The following is a 21,836-nucleotide window of genomic DNA, read 5'->3' as shown; positions in this document are numbered from 1 at the left end:
GATCGCTGTACAGTTCTCACTACACGACTGGATCTCTTGTGATCGGGAGTCTTTCAGGTTGGTGTGGACTGATGGGTGATAGGGGGGTCACACACCACACCATCTATCACCAACTGGAATCACAGGCGAGCTTCTCTGGTCTCCCAAACTACGTTCTGTCACGTGAGAAGTGACGAGGGGTTTAACGATACCACGTCCAAAAATGCACGTCAACAAGTAGCGAGAGATCAAAGTTTGTGCGCTGATGTGCAGCGTAAAATCAAAGAGGAAAATTAAATGAATCTGAGTGGATTTGGCAACACGACCAGCAGGGATTGTTCTATAGTGAGTTGGAGGTTAATAAATATTTTTTGCAATGCAGGGTGGGTGTTACTGATATACTGTAAAACTGTAAGACCAGCCAGCAGAGGCTGCTACTGCAGCAGCAATGAGGAACCAGATCCATAGAGTGTTTGTGACCTAATCATAAGTGAAGCACAGGACACAACGAGAGAATAATGGCAGGGAGACAGGTTGTAGTGCCAACGTGTGCGGTGTGCACGTGCCTGATGGACTGGTGACCTGTCCCAGGTGTTTTCTGCTTTTTGCCTAATGAATCAGACCCACCGAGACCCTGACCAGAATAAAGCTGTGGTAAAACATACAATAAATGAATGAAAGTACAAAAAAGGGAAGACTCGGTTGAACTAACAAACATTTTATTTTCGAGGTCATGATGGGCATCAATCATACCAAACGTTTTATTTACAGCATGGCACGATGGGCTGCGAACCCCTTCCGAGCTCTGAACCTCCCGCCGACCATTTTTTTACAACAAAGAAAAATCAAGTCACGTAACGGCACACAGACGAGCGTTTACATCGACCACGTTATTTACAATGAGCTACATACATCATGGCTCTTATCGATCTGAGATACGTAATAATAATAATCTGCTCTTCACCAGGCCGTACAGAAACATCACGGGTTCTTTGGTTGGTGAGAAGTGGGTGTGAGATCAAACATTACTGCTGAACAACCTGTGAAATGACTCCTAATATTAGAAATAAAGAACAACAATAGATATTTTAGTCTGAATGTTGTACATGTGGACTGAATCTGCTTCAGTTTATACTGCACCGTCAGGACAAAAGCCAAACCATGAAGTCCAAGACGCTGCTTTACCCTTTTTTTTTTTTTTTTTTTTTTTTTTTTTACAGATGCGGATTCGGCTCCGTTCCAGTCCGGTCCGCAAACTCGATTTTAAACCGGTTCAGCAGGTTTCCACTGAAAAAAAGAGGTTCCAGACAGTGAACTAGTGTTTTAATCTGGCACCACAGAATACTGTGAGATGTCATCTGTGGCCGTGTCACAGTGTAGAGGTTTGGACACTTTCACATGAGAAGCTGTAAAACCGCTGCTGATTTACCTGATTGAATTATGAGCCAGTTAACGTGAAAAATAAAGCGTAACGTGGCTTGTACTAAAACACTGATTGATGAATTTCGGCAGTACAGAGCTCTTATAACCAGTTCAGAGCTCTTATAACCAGTAATAACAGAGTAGTTGAGTGTTTCTGTGTGGTACTTTTGAGTACATTCAGTCACGTTACTTAGGTGAAGCTTTTTTTAAACTTTCCCGAGAAGCGGATTCAGAACCCCGAGCTGCAAAACCACCACACGTGATGTAAATCCAGCTAAACACAGATACATGTATTGTATTTTAGACTGGGTTTGATGGTTATTTCACACACATGCATGTTCTTGACGTGGAACTTTAGTGCTGTTTTATCGCACTGCTCAAGCAGAAACAGCCGGTTCTCTAAAAAACACCAAGGTTCTAAGAGAACCGGTTCAAGAACCAGGGTTCGTTTGGTGGAAAAGCGCTATTTGTTTTACGCACCAAGATGCTGCTAAACTAAACGGGTCGTCCGAGGATTGGTTTGTTTAATCTATCAAAGACAATCACGGGAGATCTGATGCTGAACCAATCACGTCTTATTTGTATAAAATCGGGAAGGAAAACAATTAATCGTTAACAGTCGCTGCCTAGTTGATGACGTGTCAGTGCTAATGAAACCACCGATGGTTCTGTGGTGAAAAACTCGTACTTATAAAGGACAAACAGCGCAGAACGGTCACGAATCTGCTTACCTGCGAACTGCATCTGTACGGCAGACCAACTCACGATTACAAAAATCGAAACAATACAAGAAATTCATGATACAAAACGACAACCGTCCTTCAGAACGTCACGTCACCCTGTGCCTTCGTTGTATTTCACACAGCGCTTCTAATTTATACAGTCAAACAGCAAAAGTCGAGAAAAAAAACTACAATTTAATACTGGGATTAAAGAACCAGTTACACAGTCACTTAATCATGTATAAAAGGGAACAGTCATGTTGGACGTGCTAGCAGGAAATGCTGTACGCTTGGGCATTAGGCACCACCACGAGGTACCACCAAACTACTGAGGAGCCCAACGCTGGTGGCTTGGCAGTGGTGAAACCTGAACCCTTGAGCTTCATATACAATATACATATACAGGGTGCTTAATTGATCGGTAAAACGCCAGGAATTATAGTATCTACTATATGACCAAAAGAATATGGACACCTGACATAGAGCTCACTGGACATCTAATTTCAAACCCATTAACATTAATATGGAGGGTCCAACCCCTGATCTGACCAAGGAGACGCGTGTCAAATCTGCAGCTACTTCCCACAGCCACGTTTAGCTCCATGTGAATCCCCCCACACCCTTCCCCAAACTCTCAAGGCGGGAGCGGGAATAGACGCCCAGCAACCGTCCCTCCCGAAAACAAGGCCGATTGTGATTGCGTGGACGCCCGGCCAGGTCGGTGGCTCTGCCGAGATTCAGACAGCTGAAGCCTAGTGGTTCAAGCCCCACCATTGCCAGGTTGCCACTGTTGGGCCCCTTACCCTCAATTGCTTAGACTGTATACTGTCACAACTGTAAGTCACTTTGGATAAAAGCGTCCGCAAAATGCCAAAAATGTACATGGACACTCCTCGCTGGACCATTGTGCCGCCCAGGCACCCCAAAAACGCTGTTACGTGTAAACCAAACAGTCCTGTTCCCAATTCATCCCATTTTTTGCGATCAGAGGTGGCAGAGCACCAGGGGGCAAAACCCTATAGTGGTAAATAAACTCCTATTAATCGTTGTAGTGCATGATTAGTTATTTAATTCATCATAATCTGTAAGAATAGGGACTGTTAGCGCAGGCGCTGCTCGCACGCCGATTAAAACTTGTTGCTCTGCTTCAGAAAAGCAACACCAGATTTGTATAGTTGGTACAAAACCCACAGTGTGGGGGGTAAGAGTTGACAATTTTGGGGATTTTGTGGGACCCGACGTTCTTTTAAACCGGGAGGAAAGAAAAACACTAACATTATATCGGTCAGTGCTCAAGTCCTCGCTGGTACTCGGCACCCTTCAAAATCCCGGCTGTGTTCCATTCAAACGTCTTCTAATCTACGTGGACGTCCGTTTTGTGTCGAGCACGTCGTCCCGGGTTCCGTTAATCGGCTCCCGGCTAAAGTTGTCCAGGCGGCGCGAAGGCTAACACCAGTCTGCAATGTAGTCGAAGTCGGAGAACATCTCGTGCTCGTCCCGGCTCAGGCGGCGCGCCTCTCGGGGCGGGGTGAGCACCGGCGCCTCCGACGTGAACTCGTTGTCGAAGTTGCTGACGTCTCTCGCTCCGAGGAGCGTCGGCACGAACGGCGGTTTGACTTTTCTCGCCAGCAGTCCGTTCCAGTCGATATTCTGGGGAGAGAAGAGAAAAGAACCTGTGAATTCTTCTGCAGAACCCGTGAGTTCTTCTGCAGAACCCGTGAGTTCTTCTGCAGAACCCGTGAGTTTTTCAGCAGAACCTGAGTTCCTCATCAGAACCTGTGAGTTCTTCTGCAGAACCTGTGAGTTCTTCTGCAGAACCTGTGAGTTCTTCATCAGAACCTGTGAGTTCCTCATCAGAACCTGTGAGTTCTTCTGCAGAACCTGTGAGTTCTTCTGCAGAACCTGTGAGTTCTTCATCAGAACCTGTGAGTTCTTCAGCAGAACCTGTGAGTTCTTCATCAGAACCTGTGAGTTCTTCAGCAGAACCTGTGAGTTCTTTAGCTTAACCCAGGAGTTCTTCTGCAGAACCTGTGAGTTCTTCTGCAGAACCTGTGAGTTCTTCATCAGAACCTGTGAGTTCTTCATCAGAACCTGTGAGTTCTTCAGCTGAACCGCACCGATCGAAGGAGGAACGGTTGAAAAATCATGAAAACCCCCAAAACTCTGAGAAACATCTGAGGAAGCATCGCAACATTTACTGAAACACCAGGAGAAGAACTGGACTCACTCTGAAGAAGAGATGCTTCTTCACCTCCTCGGCGTCGTGTTCTCCTCCTCCCAGCCTCCTCTCCGGGTTCCTTCTCAGCAACTGTGGAGAACATCACACATCTCAGCATCAGTGATAAGCTACCGGTGCACACGTGTGCATCTCAGAACGTTTCGTAATGAGCACTCACCCTTCTCATGATGGAGATGGCCTCGGTGGAGAGGAACCTGGGGTAGCGCACCTCGTCGTTCACGATGCTGTCGAACACCTCCTCCTCATCGTCGCCGGGGAACGGAGACTGCGGAGACGGAGAGGCGGTGAGCCGGTCGACTCGAGTTTCAGAGACTGACCTAAAGTATGTGGACACCTGACCAGGAGCTTGTTCTAAAACCAATGGATATGCCAGTGTGGGAATTTGTCTCCATTAGGTCTAACGTTGGTTGAGAAAGCCTGGCTCACAACTGATGTTCACTGGGGTTGGAGTCAACACTTCTTCACACCGAACCTATCAAACCATGTACTCATTGACCTTGCAGTGTGAACAGAAGGTCAATCATGCTTAAATAGAAAAGGGCCTTCCCTAAACTGCTGCCTAAAGTTGCAGACATATAATTGATGTCAATAATTAGGATCAGCGTCCACATACTATTTGTCATATAGTGCATCTTGATATAAAGCAGCGCCCAGCGGGTCCTGCAGGGCATTTTTCTACACTACACTACTCACCTCACCGACCAGCATCTCAAAAATCAGCACGCCGAGCCCCCACCAGTCCACAGCGCGGGTGTAGGACGGCTCCGTCAGCACCTCGGGGGCCAGGAACTCCGGCGTACCGCAGAACGTACTCGTCCGATCCCGGAAACCCATTCCTAACACACACACACACACACACACACACACACACACACACAGAGAGACTATCCATCACTTCTACATTCAAATCATAAAATACTAACAATTATTTTACTCCCTGAATATTAATTATTGTTTCAAATTAATACAATAGCACATTTTTGAAGGAGTGTAATGATTTTTTGGCTACAGGTTTCCAAACACGAAACAATTCATTAAATACAGCTACTAGAACCCTGTGATTGGCACAATACCAGACCCATACCAGAGGGTGCAGCATCTCTAAAAATGAAGTGGCGCCTTCTCCTTCGCCAGGGTGTAGCTGATTTTGTGCAAGTGTTCAACTTTAAAATAAGCAAAACACCCCTCCAAATATTTTTATCTCTTTTTTTTTTTTTACTTCCTGTAGTCCCAATTTGGATGTATCCAAATTCCATGTGCCACTGGAGGTGATGCCCGATCTGGCCTCTCCTCTCTCAGACATGACCAGTTGTGTTTGTTTCGGTGGTGGTGGGCGCCACCCGACTGCTTTGCCTCTCTGAACTTTTAAACTACTTTGTTTATTTGTATCATATTTATCTGCTAAAGAATAAAAAAAAAAATAGAACAAAAACCCTCACCTTCTTTACAAAGGCCAAAGTCGGCGATCTTAACGTAGCCCTCCATGTCCAGCAGTAAATTATCCAGCTTCAGATCCCTGTAGGATAAAGTTCAGTCATTTTCATGATCACATGACCTCTCTTACATAGTAAATACATGTTAACCTTAATAAAAATGGCAATGTAGGCGACTTAATATTAATAGGTTTGGTACAGCATGTCCATCAAACTCACGGCGTCCGTATATTTATGGTCATATCCGTATTTATGTATTTACTCATGAATATTCTTATGTAATGATACAGCAGGTAGCACTTAACATTAAGAGCAGAAAATCCGTGGTCAGTGGTTATAGTAGGGTACAGGTCTACTGACCTGGAGGTTGTTTGTTCAAGTCCCACCAATACCAAGTAATTTAACCTTCAATTTTTCGGATTGTTTGGGTGTTGTAGTTGCACTGCTTGTGCCAACCGCGTTTTTGCCCAGCAAGCCTTACAAACCACTCTGCCAGCGCAGTCACCGACCACTCCATCACTTGATGACGAAAGGGTCCACACACAGCCCCCTATGTGACTTCCCCCTCAATCACACAAGCTCCCAATTCACCCAGATCAGCTGTGACCCTTCCTCCCCGAAAACACAGCCGATCGTGTTTGTGTGGGCGCCCAGGCAGATCTGTGGCTATGCTGAGATCGGAACCCTAGAGTTCCAACACGCAGCGGTGTGATGGCACGTTAGACCTCTAAGATTTCATACCTGTACACGATCTTGTGCTGGTGCAAAAACTGTAACCCCAAAACGACACAAGCTGCATAAAACCTGTTAGAGGAAACATAAAAAAACATATATAATTTATAATCAATGATAAAACAACAATATTTGAAAGCGACGGTCTGTTTATGTGTACGCGTCGTACGTGGCGCGCGGTTCAGAGAAGACGTCAGCGTGGATGTGCATCATCAGATCCCCTCCCGCGGCGTACTCCATCACAAAACACACGTGCTCTTTAGTCTGGAAACAGGCGAACAGGTTGACCAGGAAGGGGTGGCGGATGCTGTTCACCGTCTCGAAGATCCTCTTCTCACACATCAAACTGCGCAGGAAACACACCCCACCCCTCGTTAGCAAGGATGCCAACAGCAACAGCGTAACAGCAAACCGTAAATATGGACGTCCGTCCCGAACCTGTCCACTTCGTCGCGGGCTATGATGTCTCCTTTCTTCAGGGCTTTGATAGCAAACATCTCTCCTGTACTGCTGTACTCGGCTAGTAAGACCTGTGGAATGAGACGCAGCCGAGTCGGTCAAACAATTAACGTCACAGCGGTACAGATGAGGAAGAAAAACAAACATCGGTTTGACTCACCTTTCCGAAATGGCCGCGCCCTAACACCGCAAGGCACTTGAAGTCTCTCAGGCTGAAGTGGAACTGTTCCTCCTCTTCCTCGTCTTCCTCCTCCTCCCTAAAAATGACACATAATGGTGATTAGCTAAACCATGAGGCTAAACATGTATAATTGGTGGACCAGGAAAGTATTCAGTCCCTTTGTTTAATGCTTTGTAGAAGCTATTTTGGCATCTGCACGTCTGCTAGTACACCTTAATTTGGGCGGTTTATCCCATCATTGCATAACTAAGATTTAAATAATTCAGCCAAATTTGCATTTTGACTACCCACTAAGAAGTTCCAAACTGCTTTTGGAAGCAACACTAGCACAACAGATTATTGGACTTGGTTTACTACATGGCCAGAAGTGTTCGGACACCTGACCATGACCTTGTTGGACGTCCCATCTAAAAAACAAATGGAATTAAAATCAAGTGACCTCTGTGTGATCTTTTTGGTTAGAACAACAGCCGCTCTTCTGAGAAGTCTGTGTATGGGAATTTGTGCCCACATAGTCAAAAGATGCCTATAATTTGTATGGCTGGTGTTCCAGTTCATCCCAGAGCTGTTGAGTGGAACTGAGGTCAGGGCTTCATGTTTTTATGGAGCTTGTTCATGCTGGAACAGGAAAGAACCTTCCCTAAACTGTTTATGCAAGTTGGAAGCATGTAATTCTCTTTACATCATTGATTTATTACACCTGTTGGAAGCTGGTGTGGCTGAAACACAAAAATTCAATAATTAGAAGGGGCGTCCCAATACTTTTCTCCACATAGTGTATGTCAGCATGGGAATGGGGGCTTCACCTTCCAACAGATCCATATTGTGACTGTAAATAATTTTGCTTATTTAAATGAAGCTTTCTGAAACATATCACCCTTAACTTCAAGGTTTTGAGACCAGAGGTATAGTTTTAAATTTAGATGCTATAAAAGAAATAATACTTGACATATAATTTGTCATTTTCTACATCTGAGCATCTAAAGGCGACAACAATTCCCGAATCACCTCGTGTCCATGTTCTTCAGTCCAGTCATGAGCTCTAACCCCGACGGCTGGATCTGGATCTCGTGCTTCGTGTTCTCCTTCTGCTCTGATTTTCCCGCCACGCTGTTCCTGTTGTTCAGGAAATTGAAGGCGTCCTGAGGGGAGAAGGAACACTCAGGTTTAGGGTGGCACCTAAATGTAGAGGTAAAAGGTATTGATTGATTACGCAGCATCACCTGGTTCGGTTCTTTGTGGTGGATCTTGTCGGGCGGAAGCGTCTCTCTGATACTGACGGCCGAGTATCGTTTAGAACCGGGTGTAGCGTCTTTATCGAAGTCCAGCTTGGTCACCATCGGATCACTGAGGAGATTTATTACAAATAAAATCAAACATTTACATCCACTTGTCAGTGATGTGTAGTTTATGGCTTATATTTAATGAGATGCGCCATTTTTTGTGTTTGCTTAAGTAACCGGTTGGAACTCACTTCATGTGTCTTCAATGTTTAATTATAAACTATATACACCTAGGTCAGCAGTAAAGTACACTAGCCCACTCACTACTGCTAAAATCTGGGATCCAGGTTTCAAATCTCAGCGATGCTATTGGCCAGTTGGGCGTCTGCATGGACATGACTGGCACTGGGCATGGCAGAAAAAGCTCAGCCATTGGGAGAAGCACTTGTCAGTGCGCTCTCAGTGCCGGTCCCAAGCGCAGATAGAAATAGGAGTGTTGCGTCAGGAAGGGCACTCGGCATACAATATTAAATATAATATGTATATACACACAACATTTGGTTATATGTACCTTCTTTTTTATCTAGATCAGTCCTCTGAGCATAAGGCAACAGCTTTTGTTTTTTTGCCAACCTTGGTAAAGAGACCACTGTTCCGTGTACTACGTACTTACAGACAATTGCGTGTACAAATAATCTTAGGAGCTTTGAAGTATTGAAAATCTATGACCACTGTAATGCTTATGTTTATATTTAATAGATGCAATCATACCAGTTCAATATTTATTGGGCACAAGGGAGTCAGCAGCAGTAATCAGTCATAATAAAGAGTTAAATAACCCAGGAGTTAGGACCCAGTAAGTATGCCCTATTTAGTTTACATGAAGCTCAAATGTAAATGTGTGTGTGTACCTGGTTGGAGAGTGTGTATGTGATTGAACCCTGCGCCATGTGTCGGTGCCTGGCTCCGCTCCCTGCAGTGGGCTGAACGAGTTGCTGATGGAAGGTATGGCTCTTCTCAACCTGCTCCACGTGGCTATGTTCATGTTCATCTGAGGACCCCTTACAAACGTCTTCCCTACACACACACACACACACACACACACACACCATCAGGAGATATTAATGAAACACTTCACCGAAAGATCTAGGTCTCAATGTACGCTCATGTATATCGAAGTGGAGGAAACCTTTTTACCTTGCTGTTTGGAAAAGATCTTCTTCTGTCTTTGGAGTTTGGTTCTTCTTTCAATGACGGGGTTGAAAAACGTGACCTACACAAACACACACGTTGAAAAATCATTCCCCAAGCGACAAAAAATTAAGCTTCAGTGTCCCCTCGCAGCATTACTCAACAAAATGACTATTTCTATGTTTTTTGTTTGTTTATTGTGTAAAGCATTAAGCTGCCTTCTGTATACAGGCTTATTTTACATTACATTTACAGCATTTAGCAGATGCTTTCATCCAAAGCGACTTGTATACACAGTGTACAGTCTTGCTTAAGGGCCCAACAGTGGCAAACTGGCAGAGGTGGGGCAACCTTCAACTTACTAGTCCAGTACTTTAACCACTAGGCTACAACTGCCCTCTTATAATGGGAAAACACTTAACACAAAAGTTTATTTCATTAAAATATAATAAAATTATAATAAGGCTTATATGGCAGACAAAGCCAAATCAGGTATGTAAAACAGAATGATCCACTGTTTTGACCCCTAAATACAAGAAAACAACAATTTGGGGACATTATTTTCGCAAACTATTGCATTATTATTGTATGGTTAATGTATTTATATAAGAGATGTGCTTTATCTCTTAATACAACATAATTCTGTAATAAAAACAGTTACACACACTGTTGTTTGCACTGAACTGAACTGAAGACATGGACTGGTCTAATGGTAGAATGTGAGAAGGGAAGGTTCTATAAAAAAAATAAGCAATATAATTTAAGTTTTATTAATTTACTGTTAAAATTATTTAATTAACCTTGGCAACTAATATTTATTATTTCATTAAGAAGTGTCTCCCCCCCGTTTTTCTCCACTCTTGGTACAGTCCGTGCAGCCTCAGCAGAAGCCCTGATGCTACACTGAGGTACAGTTCACCACAGAAATATATTAATAAATAATTCAATATAAAGCTCAACAAAACTTCAAAATTCCAACTGAATATGTAATATTACAGTTTTAAGCATTTCTTTTACTTCAGGTTTAGTGAAAAATGTGATTAGTTTTCTTGTATTTATCGAGTGAAGTTCAGTCGTTTACATTACTTCATAATGTGCAGTATTAGCATAATGCTACCACACATACAATTTCAGTCAAATGTAACTTGGTTCATTTTGTTAGAATTAATTTATTTTAATAAATTAAAGTTACAGTTAGGGTCAGAACTTTACATACACATAAATGTGTCACATGCACTATACTGCCAAAAGTATGTGGACACCAGACCATAAGCTTGTTGGACATTCCGTATGAAGTTGGCCCTTCAGTCTTTTGGAAAGATTTTCCACAAGAAGTCAATGGAAAGACAATTTGTCAGGTCGGGCACTGATTTTAGACGCTATCAATTAATTTAAAACCGTCCAAACCAAACTTGTTGAACCATGTTGTTTGGACCTCGCTTTGGGCACAGTCATGCTGGAAGAGAAAAGTGTCTTGCCATTCAAATTAGCTTTATTTTATTAATTTAATATACCTATTAGCAATGGGTGTAACTGAAAGACAAGAACACAATAATTAGGAGGGTTTCTTTATACCTTTGGCCATATTGTCAATGTAATTGCAGACTTTCCAATCTGTTAATGTTTGCGATTGGATCACAAAGATATTCTTTGATAACTTCTGATTTTTAATTTAATGGTGTAGAAAGGTCCAATTCTTTATTTACCTTGTGACATGGCTCTATAATTCCAAATTATGATCAACTACAGCTTGAGTCCATGTAAAAAAGGCTAGCTTGTCTGCACACAATACACTGAGCCTCAACATTACAGTAGAAAATTCTTGTGAGCTTGGTGTAGGTTTCAAAAAATATTTGTTTTTATTAGACTGAACGTCAATAATTGAAGTTGGGAGGAATTTCTAAGCAACTAAAGGTCCTGAAATCAAATGTATAAACATTTATTTATAAATACAAAGTACAAAAAATACAACAGAATGTTTGGAAGAGAATGGGTATGGCTTTTCATCCCAACAACATTTCGCATACTATGAAGCATGGTGGTGGTAGCATGATGCTCTGGGTCTGTTTTGCAGCCAGTGGAACTGGTGCAAAATGAAACAAAATCAGTAAAAAACAAACAGATAAACAAAACTGCATCTACAAAGCGACTTTCTAGGATAAAAATTCTAAACGTAACTTAAAATCAACCATTACCCTCTTCAAGGGCATACACAGCCTACTGACCCAAACATCATTAAACAGATATATACAGTATGTGGGTAGATATTATAGAATCGCTGTGCATGATGGCTGAATATTTCAAATTGAGAAGCATTTTGCATGAACAAGTGGGTGAAAATTCCCAGTAGAAAGATCCACATGTCTATGTTTTGACATTTTCCTGTGCCTCAGTAATTATTCAGTACCTCTGCGAACAGCGTCCCCTGTGGTTCCAGGTAGAGACACATGCCGTGGCGCTGGTTGTCCAGGAAGTCTTCCAGCCTGAGGAATTTCACAGCACAGAGAGAACGCCAGTCCCTCCAGTACACCGAAATCTCCAGCTCACGAGACTGCAGCACAAACGAAAACATGACGTACACCGTACACTCAACACGACATATTAACCCTTAACCCCAACCCTAGCTTGCTGACTGCTTCTTTAGTTTTGTACTGGAGCTAAAAATCTAACCTAACAAGTAGGGATGTCCAGATCACGTTTTTTTGTTCCCGATCCCGATTATTAATTTTGATCCCGATCCGATACCGAGTCTCAAACCGATACTTGTATTTTCTAGATATTGTCTAGATAAGAACTGGATAATACTGTTCGCACAGTGCACACTTCAACTACATTACAGTTATTCACATTAATCCAGTGTACATGTTTAACAACTAAATAGCTCTGCAGTGCTGTAGGGAAAAATGCTGCATCCAAACTATTGCTTAATGTTTTTGTATTTTTACAAAATCAATCAAAATTATTGAGGTAATTACAGTTTTACTATAAACTTTACATTCGAAGAAAAAAAATCTGTTTAATGCAGTGATGCACTAAAAATGAACAGAAATCTGTGTAGCAGCTTAACTTGAATATAAGAAAAGAAGTTACTTAAAAGCATTACAGTAAAACCTGAATACCAAAATAAAATGGACAGGCTCTTTTGTTATGAAGGAAAGCCAGTTTTTAAAGTGCTTGTATCGTGACGATGGTTTGATGGACGTTTGTACACGAAGTGAGTGTGTTTTGACCCTTTAGGCCTTCCATAGTGCATGGAATACCGTGCTTGACTCTAGCTGTCCGCTATTCGGTACCGTAACAGAAGAAGTTAATAAAGTGTTCTGCTCCCGACAATATGTGAATATAGCGAGTATTTATTTCTTTATTAAACGAGTGCATCACTATGTTGTTTTGTAAACCGGCGTGATCCTCGACTCACACACAATATAAACAGTAAAATTCTACAGTAATGAACGCAGCTCTGCTCCCACCGCCTCGTGAAACGCTCACAGTGCAGACGCTACACGTCGCTGCTGGACTCGTTTCACTTTCCAATTGAAAGTATTTCCACACAGCGGACATGCTGGTGTAAAACAAAAGATCGGGATTACGATCGGGTTTGTTTAGTAAAGCCGATGCCGATCAGTTAAAAAATGCCTTGATCGGCCCCGATCCCTACTAACAAGTTATGAAAGTCTATGTTTATGCAATATTACAACTTGTAGGTCGCTGGTTCAAGCCCCATTACTGCCAGGTTGCCACTGTTGGGCTCCTCAGCAAGGCTCTACACTTTAAATTGCTTGGATTGTAAATGGTCAGAATTGTAAGCTGCTTTGGATAAAAGCATCTGCAAAATGACATAAATGTAAAAAAAAAAAAGGTGGTGCAGCAGTGAAAATAAGCCTCGGTTTCCCCCGATTGGGTGACGAGAGAGAGAAAGAGATAAGCCCCAAGTGGCCACGACTGGATTGGGTGTAAGGATGGCGAGTCAACTTTAATGCCCGTACGTACACTGATACTATATGCTTGTGTACTGTCACTTACCCGGTCGAGTTCGAGTGTGAACTTCTGATCCCACGATTGATTGCTGACTGGTTTCCAACTGGTCTGTCCCACCACAGTGTTATCGAGCTTCAACACAGCACTGATCTCATCTGTTCAACAACGACGACAACAACACACACACACACACACCATTTTTATTAGAAACTGTAAAGCACACACTGAAAACAGGTCTCTTGTGAAATTGTGTGAAACAGCATGAATATATAAGAACTATTAAGCATTTAAATGCTTGTTATAATGTTAAAACATAATTATTAGTCTCTTTTCAGACAGTGAAGATTAAGGTACTGAACTGGAAAGCTCTTCGGATTTGGAGAGGCTTCGGCCGCGACTGCTGCGGCTCATGAAGGAAGATCGGGTGTCACTGGGACTCCAGCCGGGCAGGGACGCCGTCACGGCCTTCGAACGGCCAGGAACGTTCTCCAGCAGATCCTGACAGCCCATCAACCGCACATCCAGCGTTCCTGCAGGAGCGAGGGGTCATAACAGGTTAATCTGTCCACTGTAGTCATCCGTCCATCTGTGCATATGCACTTTTATTAAATACTCAGGTCTAGCAAGTACAAACCAAGCCGTTATCAGGCACCATTATGCTGTATTTTGTCAAACAAAACGCCTGGGTACCAGAGCTTTCTGTCAAACTAAAACGGCCAGTGTGGGGAATTTGACTGGCTCAAACCTTTTAATGCCAAGAATATGCACAAACAAATCAAATCAAATTAAAAAAGCATTAAAAGCAGCCTGTAGTTACTATTATAGAGTCCTTTGGTGCTCCGGTTTCCAAAGACCTGCAGTCAGGCCACTTTAAGCCACTAGAAATTGCACTAAGTGTGTGTGTGTGTGTGTGTGTGTGTCCTGTGATGGACTGTTTCCAGCCCTGTAGCACCAGTACAAACACCAATCACGACTTGGCTGACCACTACGAGCACTCCAAAGCCACAACGTTAAACACTGTGAGCAGGATGTCGACCTTTACGCAATGTTCTGTGTTTGATTACCGGTCAGAGCGGCGGGTTTGGTGATGGTGCTGTACGGAGTCGGGGTGGAGATCAGGCTGTTGCGTGGACTCAGAGCCGCCGAGCTCATGAACACCAGTTCCTCCATGATCATGCTGCACTTGGGGTGCTGAGGCGGCAGCTCACTCAGGCGCTGCTCCAGGGACAACTTCAGCAGGTCCAGCTTCTGATTGGACTCGTTAAACCGAGCCTGGGCCTGCATGAGAAACACACACACACAAAATGGAATAGTATGCTGCAAACAAATCAGCAATACACATTTTTGACACGTATTTACCAGACTGGTGGATGCTGAGCATTTCTGAAGGAACACCAAGGTGTAAACCCAAGTATTCTTTCTTCAACTGTGCAGGCGCATTTACCCGACAGCAGGAGTCGCTGTTGCACACAGACCCTTGATTGCACATGTGTGTGTGTGTGTGTGTGTGTGTGTGAGATGGTCGTACCTCGGAGTGAGTTTTCTTCTCGGCTAGTTTACCCGAGCCGAGCAGCTTCATGACGTTCTTGGCCCCCTCGGCCACGGCGTGCTCGATGCGGGCGTGGTGACAGAGTTCCTCCACCCTCAGATCCAGAGGGCTGATGATCGGCTTCTCTGTTACACACAGCGCAGTAATATTGATTTCTTTGATTAATTATGCAAACTATATACGCGTACCAGGTATTAAATACATTTATCAGAGAATTGACATCGGTACATCGGCACATCATATACAGGTGGGGGACAAAATAACAGAAACACCCAATTAAAACGCAGCTTGATTCTGAAGTGAGTCTGTTTGTAATTACCATCCCTAACAGGTGTAGTCAAAACAACGGAAACAAACCAAGTAATGTCCAAGTAATTAATGAGAGGTACAAAAACCGCCACACTGGACAGAAAAGGGAACAAGCAGAAATGAATGTAACTGGTACAGGATCATGTCATTCTGCCTTGCCACTTATGGCCTTCAACTTAAACCCAAAGTCAGGTGGTTGCTTATGCCAGAGGTTCGCTGGTCCTGGACCAGCAAGGTGATTTTGCGGTGTAAAACTGCCGAAACGTTCAGATCTTGGTACCTGCACCGGCACCGTGGCACTGGAAACGTGCCTACAGATGGCTGTTGTGATAAAGTGAGTAAATAATCTCACTAGGAAGCTCTTTTCCATACAGCGCTCCAGACTGGGTTGCCAGATAAAACGAGGTTACTTCTAACTTTTTTGTGCCAGGTCTGAGGACAGAGTATCATCTCAGCTCTAAATGTTATTTATTTTACGATATAAATATAACGACACGTGGATGGAAGCAGTGTAGAGATCACAGAGGTGACGTTACCAATGAGATGGGCGTGGTCAAAGCTGAGCTCCTGGCTCTGGCTGACTTTGAGGATCTGCATCCTGATGAACTCGATCTTCATCTTGCTGTCCTGGAGCATCTGCTGCGCCGCGGCCAAGAGCTTCCGGTCCTGCACGACCACACCCACACGCACACACACAGTAGAGCAGTGATGAAAGGAACAGGATTTTTAAGACAGCCTGTTACTAACAGTAATTGTGTGTACTTGCCTTCCACTAGAGGGCAGTCTGGGGTCATCTTGGTTATTTAAGGAAACCATTGAGACCTAAATTAATTAGGGTTAGTTGAGGTCCATATAGATACGGAACCCTAACCTCACTGAACACCTATGAGATGAACTGGAACATCGATTGCAGGCCAGGCATCAATGCTGACCTCACAAATGCTCTTTTGACTAAATGGACACAGATTCTGACAGACGCACTCCAAAATACTGCATCATAATCGATCATGGAAGAAAGACGTCGTTCAATTAATTCAAATTCTCTCTCGGGGTGAGATTGCTGAACTGAGACTCGCCAACACCCACCCTCAATGGGCACTGCTTCTTTTCACCAACCAGCAGCGGGATTTCACACAACGATCTATCACGTCCAGAGGGTCAGAGCTACAGTGTATCACAAAAGTGAGTACACCCCTCACATTTCTGCAGATATTTAAGTATATCTTTTCATGGGACAACACTGACAAAATGACACTTTGACACAATGAAAAGTAGTCTGTGTGCAGCTTATATAACAGTGTAAATTTATTCTTCCCTCAAAATAACTCAATATACAGCCATTAATGTCTAAACCACCGGCAACAAAAGTGAGTACACCCCTAAGAGACTACACCCCTAAATGTCCAAATTGAGCACTGCTTGTCATTGTTCCTCCAAAATGTCATGTGATTTGTTAGTGTTACTAGGTCTCAGGTGTGCATAGGGAGCAGGTGTGTTCAATTTAGTAGTACAGCTCTCACACTCTCTCATACTGGTCACTGAAAGTTCCAACATGGCACCTCATGGCAAAGAACTCTCTGAGGATCTTAAAAGACGAATTGTTGCGCTACATGAAGATGGCCAAGGCTACAAGAAGATTGCCAACACCCTGAAACTGAGCTGCAGCACAGTGGCCAAGATCATCCAGCGTTTTAAAAGAGCAGGGTCCACTCAGAACAGACCTTGCGTTGGTCGTCCAAAGAAGCTGAGTGCACGTGCTCAGCGTCACATCCAACTGCTGTCTTTGAAAGATAGGTGCAGGAGTGCTGTCAGCATTGCTGCAGAGATTGAAAAGGTGGGGGGTCAGCCTGTCAGTGCTCAGACCATACGCCGCACACTACATCAAATTGGTCTGCATGGCTGTCACCCCAGAAGGAAGCCTCTTCTGAAGTCTCTACACAAGAAAGCCCGCAAACAGTTTGCTGAAGACATGTCAACAAAGGACATGGATTACTGGAACCATGTCCTATGGTCTGATGAGACCAAGATTAATTTGTTTGGTTCAGACGGTCTCAAGCATGTGTGGCGGCAATCAGGTGAGGAGTACAAAGATAAGTGTGTCATGCCTACAGTCAAGCATGGTGGTGGGAATGCCATGGTCTGGGGCTGCATGAGTGCAGCAGGTGTTGGGGAGTTAAATTTCATTGAGGGACACATGAACTCCAATATGTACTGTGAAATACTGAAGCAGAGCATGATCCCCTCCCTCCGGAAACTGGGTCGCAGGGCAGTGTTCCAGCATGATAATGACCCCAAACACACCTCTAAGACGACCACTGCTTTATTGAAGAGGCTGAGGGTAAAGGTGATGGACTGGCCAAGCATGTCTCCAGACCTAAACCCAATAGAACATCTTTGGGGCATCCTCAAGCGGAAGGTGGAGGAGCGCAAAGTCTCGAATATCCGCCAGCTCCGTGATGTCGTCATGGAGGAGTGGAAAAGCATTCCAGTGGCAACCTGTGAAGCTCTGGTAAACTCCATGCCCAGGAGAGTTAAGGCAGTTCTGGGAAATAATGGTGGCCACACAAAATATTGACACTTCAGGAACTTTCACTATGGGGTGTACTCACTTTTGTTGCCGGTGGTTTAGACATTAATGGCTGTATATTGAGTTATTTTGAGGGAAGAATAAATTTACACTGTTATATAAGCTGCACACAGACTACTTTTCATTGTGTCAAAGTGTCATTTTGTCAGTGTTGTCCCATGAAAAGATATACTTAAATATCTGCAGAAATGTGAGGGGTGTACTCACTTTTGTGATACACTGTATGTTCCGTATGAACATAGCCACGACCACTGTGTCCAACCCGACCTCCCTCAGACACAGCCCGGCCAGGTCATTAGCACAGCTGAGGTCTGAACTTGAGAGCGCTGCACCAACAGAGTGCCCAGGCCTTTTTTTTTTTTAATAATGCACGCTCTTCAAGGGTGTCGCCATTGCTGCTTTCTCTTTCCTCTACAACTTGACACGCCCTTGGATGTCGTCACGGTTACTGTTCTTTAATTTCAGCTGGTAACGAACGTTGGATCAAAATTAGGTCAGGGCTATCTGTGATTCGTCTCTGGCAGGTGAAAAGAAGTGGCTGGGGACTGTGCATGTGTCAGATGGGGGTGCATTAGGGGGTCTGTGGCTCTCCTCGGTCAGGGTGGGGGTCTGCAGCACAGGAGCAGGATACAATTGGGGGGGGGGGGGTCAGACTTAACTAGAACTAGTTGGGAGGGTTAAAAAAAATCAATCATAGCATCAGGGGAGTCACGTTTTAATCAGACAGCTAGTGTGTGGTGAACTTGTGAACTCTGTGTGTGTGTGTAGTGTGTGTAGTGTGTGTGTATCAGTGTGTGTGTAGTGTGTGTAGATTCAGTAATTAATCCGCTTCATAATTAGGAAGATAACGACAAATTCTCCCCGGGAGCCCCGACCGAAAAAGTCTACGAGCAAACAGGCCGAGGACGAGTAAACAAAAACCCACCCAAATTCCTGAGGTTCTCACCACACTGTTCTGTGTGTGTGTGTGTGTGTGTGTGTGTGTGTGTGTGTGTGTGTGTGTGTGTGTGTGTGTGTGTGTGAGTGTGTGTGTACGCTTCGGTTTATCAGTAACTTCCTGGCTGACATCATCCTCTGCTTGACTCACTCCACACCTCACACACGGAGCTCAGAACTGCAGGCACCAGCGCACCAGTTTATACACACTGACCTCAACACAGCAATGTTATCGGTGCTGCCAGCCAGCTGGGCTTCTACAGACCTGATTGGCTGTGTCTGAGTGTGGGGGGGGAAGGGAAAAGGGACAGAACAGCCTAGCCGTGGGAGGTCGGTGCGCTCTCAGTGCCGGTCCCAAACATGAAGGGAAAAATAAGGGAGGGTCGCACCCAAAAAGAGGGCGTGTCTAAATTCTTAGATTAATTAAAATGCGCCTACTGAGGCGCCTTAATTCCGAAGTGATGATCTGACGAGGGAGCGTCCGACGCCTCCTCGGCGCTGAAGATCAATCCCAGCATCCAGTGCGGCACGACTTTTCTCGTGAAGAACTACAAACATGGCGGACGAACGGAATGCGGAGCAACCAACGGAGTTCTTTTCAAGTGTAAATAAATTCTCATTGATGTGTAATCTGTATAAAGGTGTGATTATACGAGTGTGGGTTTATTTGTAAATTGGGGCGTCAGGGACAGTTTAAGCGTTTTCGGTACACGGAGGGAGACGTTAGCCGGCGTGCTAGCGTTGGTTTTAACAGCACGAGGCTAACTGTGTTAGCTTAGTAAGCTAAAACTGTGGTGACGTAAGTAGAGTGTCTAAATAATCTGCCTCATGAGCTCCATGTGTTATTAGAATCCTCTCTAATGAGGCAGCTGATCAGGTAGGGGAGCAGGGCGGGTCGCTAGTGTTCCTCGGGTTTCTCAAGAGTGCGTAAGAAGAAGCGAGATGTTACCTTTGAGGAACCGTTGGAGTACATCTGGATCATGTTCTCCGCACCCTGTTTCACTTTCAGCTCGATGTGGATCTGCTTCTTCAGAGCCGCCAGGCGGCTCTCGCTGTTCGGCGTGTCCGGCGTCAGGGGGCATTCTAATAAACGTTAACAGAAGAAAACAGAGCGACTTGCCTTTAGTAAGAGGAACTTTATCCTCGTCAAAGCTACTTAAAAGTCTGAAATCTATTCCAGAAACTGTGGACGTGCCTCCAGGTTGTCATACATTCTGTCAATTACCTTTAGAAGCATTTTAGATTAGCCAATCCACCTACTGTTACACTTCTTCCCTACATTCGTCCCAGCATGTCCAGCAATATGAATATATTAATCCTGTGCTCCAGTCTCTGGTACTGAAATGAGAGTCGTTCTTCTGTATAATCTACACACTGGACGTCCTCTTTTTAATGTGCTTATAAATATCATTTTCACTGACGATACACTACATATTGGGAAGCATATCATTAGGAAATGCAACAGTTTAAGGAAGGTCCTTTCCTGTTCTCTATACATGAAGAAAAGCTGCCCAGAGCCCTGACCCCAGCACCACTCAACAGCTGGGATGAACCAGAACCTCGACTGACCAATCAGTGAATCAGCACAAATTCCCACAGCCTTCTCAGAAGAGCGGCTGTTGTTCTACCTGATAGATCACACAGAGGTCACCCTATTTTAACACCATTGTTTTTGGAATGGGACGTCAGACAAGCTCACGGTCATATAGAGTACATCTGGTCAGCGGTCAGCTATCTTACACGCTAACAATGCTACCAAACACAAACGTTCTTCTTATTGTTTTAAACTTTAGAACTGAAGATAACTCCATCTTGCCCCCTAGTGGTCGTCATAACTAACACGTCGACTGACTAATCCACCATAAATTATCCAGTGGATGCAGGATAGACTTTAATGATAATGCTAACAGTGTCCTGTCACGTCAAAGCAACTACGCCATAATTGCTTTCTGATGGTTGGCTGCACAGATGGGTCAACGTTCTCCAGTCCAGCTTATTCCTGGTCTTCCTCGTCCTTCCACAAGTTCTGTCCGACACCAATGCCACCTTCAATGCCATCATGTGGGCGCCTCATCGCACACCCAAAGTAACGTAATGTGCAGGACTTAATGTGGTTCAGGAGCTTCTTTTCTGTTCTGGCCGTCTCGTCCACTCGCTCAGTGGTGATTTTCTGATGCACTTGTTCTCAAAAACCTGCGTCTTACTTCTTCGTTCTTCAGCGTTCAGGCTCTACATCAGTGCTGGTCAGACCAAGGTTTTCATTAGATCATTTATAGGTGTTAAACCAAAAACAAGAAACCAAACCCTGGTTAACAGTTTGTGGTTTGAGTGACAATCTACCAGCTTGCTGCTTTCTAATCCTGATACAGTTTTGGATATCGTACCCAAATATTTATGCTGAATTAACACACAGCCTGTTAAACACTCCGTCTACCACTAACACGGGCGCTTGTTTGTTTATTCGTGACCTCGTGGTGTAGCTCTGATCTCACGCTGTGACAAACAACTGGTCCAACCTCATCCTGAGCAACTCTGCAGCAAATCTCTCACCCCTTTACTACATCTAGATTTCCCACGCTTGTTTTTAAAAAACAGAACTTGTGAGCCTGTAGTGCGAGACCCCTCGTGGGCACTGGGCGGTGAAGCCTGCGCCACCAGAAGACCACGCCAAGACACCCGGACGTGATCACGTGTTGTAGCGTGGATGAGTTATTTTTTCAGTGCTGTGCAGAGCAGAGCGCACCAGGCTTTGTCTCGCTTCGCCGCCTCGGGGAGGAACAGGTTGATAAACTCGATCGGCCGAACACAAACGGATCGCCTAGCATAACGGAAAAGCCGCGGCGGTGACAGGTGAGCTTACTGAGTCATGTTCAGACTGGAATTGCATGCAACCCGT

The 21,836-nt window shown here is 44.3% G+C and overlaps 1 protein-coding gene across 1 annotated transcript in view; it reads right to left on the bottom strand.

Annotated features, from left to right (window-relative positions):
• Window positions 1-681: 681 nt before the first annotated feature.
• Window positions 682-21,836, bottom strand: part of pkn2a (protein kinase N2a) — a 28,940-nt gene continuing 7,785 nt past the window's right edge. The window contains exons 3-22 of the mRNA XM_063016985.1: window positions 19,890-20,023; window positions 15,954-16,083; window positions 15,088-15,233; window positions 14,624-14,837; window positions 13,919-14,089; window positions 13,605-13,714; window positions 11,989-12,132; window positions 9,588-9,663; window positions 9,302-9,467; window positions 8,391-8,514; window positions 8,176-8,309; window positions 7,147-7,243; window positions 6,966-7,057; window positions 6,697-6,873; window positions 6,537-6,599; window positions 5,802-5,878; window positions 5,056-5,198; window positions 4,520-4,627; window positions 4,351-4,431; window positions 682-3,773 (exon numbers count right to left, since the gene is read on the bottom strand). Coding sequence (XP_062873055.1) covers window positions 3,570-3,773; window positions 4,351-4,431; window positions 4,520-4,627; window positions 5,056-5,198; window positions 5,802-5,878; window positions 6,537-6,599; window positions 6,697-6,873; window positions 6,966-7,057; window positions 7,147-7,243; window positions 8,176-8,309; window positions 8,391-8,514; window positions 9,302-9,467; window positions 9,588-9,663; window positions 11,989-12,132; window positions 13,605-13,714; window positions 13,919-14,089; window positions 14,624-14,837; window positions 15,088-15,233; window positions 15,954-16,083; window positions 19,890-20,023 — 2,591 coding nt within the window. The 3' untranslated portion in view covers window positions 682-3,569. The remainder of the gene's footprint in view (window positions 3,774-4,350; window positions 4,432-4,519; window positions 4,628-5,055; window positions 5,199-5,801; window positions 5,879-6,536; window positions 6,600-6,696; window positions 6,874-6,965; window positions 7,058-7,146; window positions 7,244-8,175; window positions 8,310-8,390; window positions 8,515-9,301; window positions 9,468-9,587; window positions 9,664-11,988; window positions 12,133-13,604; window positions 13,715-13,918; window positions 14,090-14,623; window positions 14,838-15,087; window positions 15,234-15,953; window positions 16,084-19,889; window positions 20,024-21,836) is intronic.

Source organism: Trichomycterus rosablanca, chromosome 20 (genome assembly GCF_030014385.1).
Source record: "Trichomycterus rosablanca isolate fTriRos1 chromosome 20, fTriRos1.hap1, whole genome shotgun sequence".
Classification (NCBI taxonomy): domain Eukaryota; kingdom Metazoa; phylum Chordata; class Actinopteri; order Siluriformes; family Trichomycteridae; genus Trichomycterus; species Trichomycterus rosablanca.
Note: the sequence above shows the minus strand (reverse complement) of the source record. Positions and strands in the feature narration are given on the sequence as shown.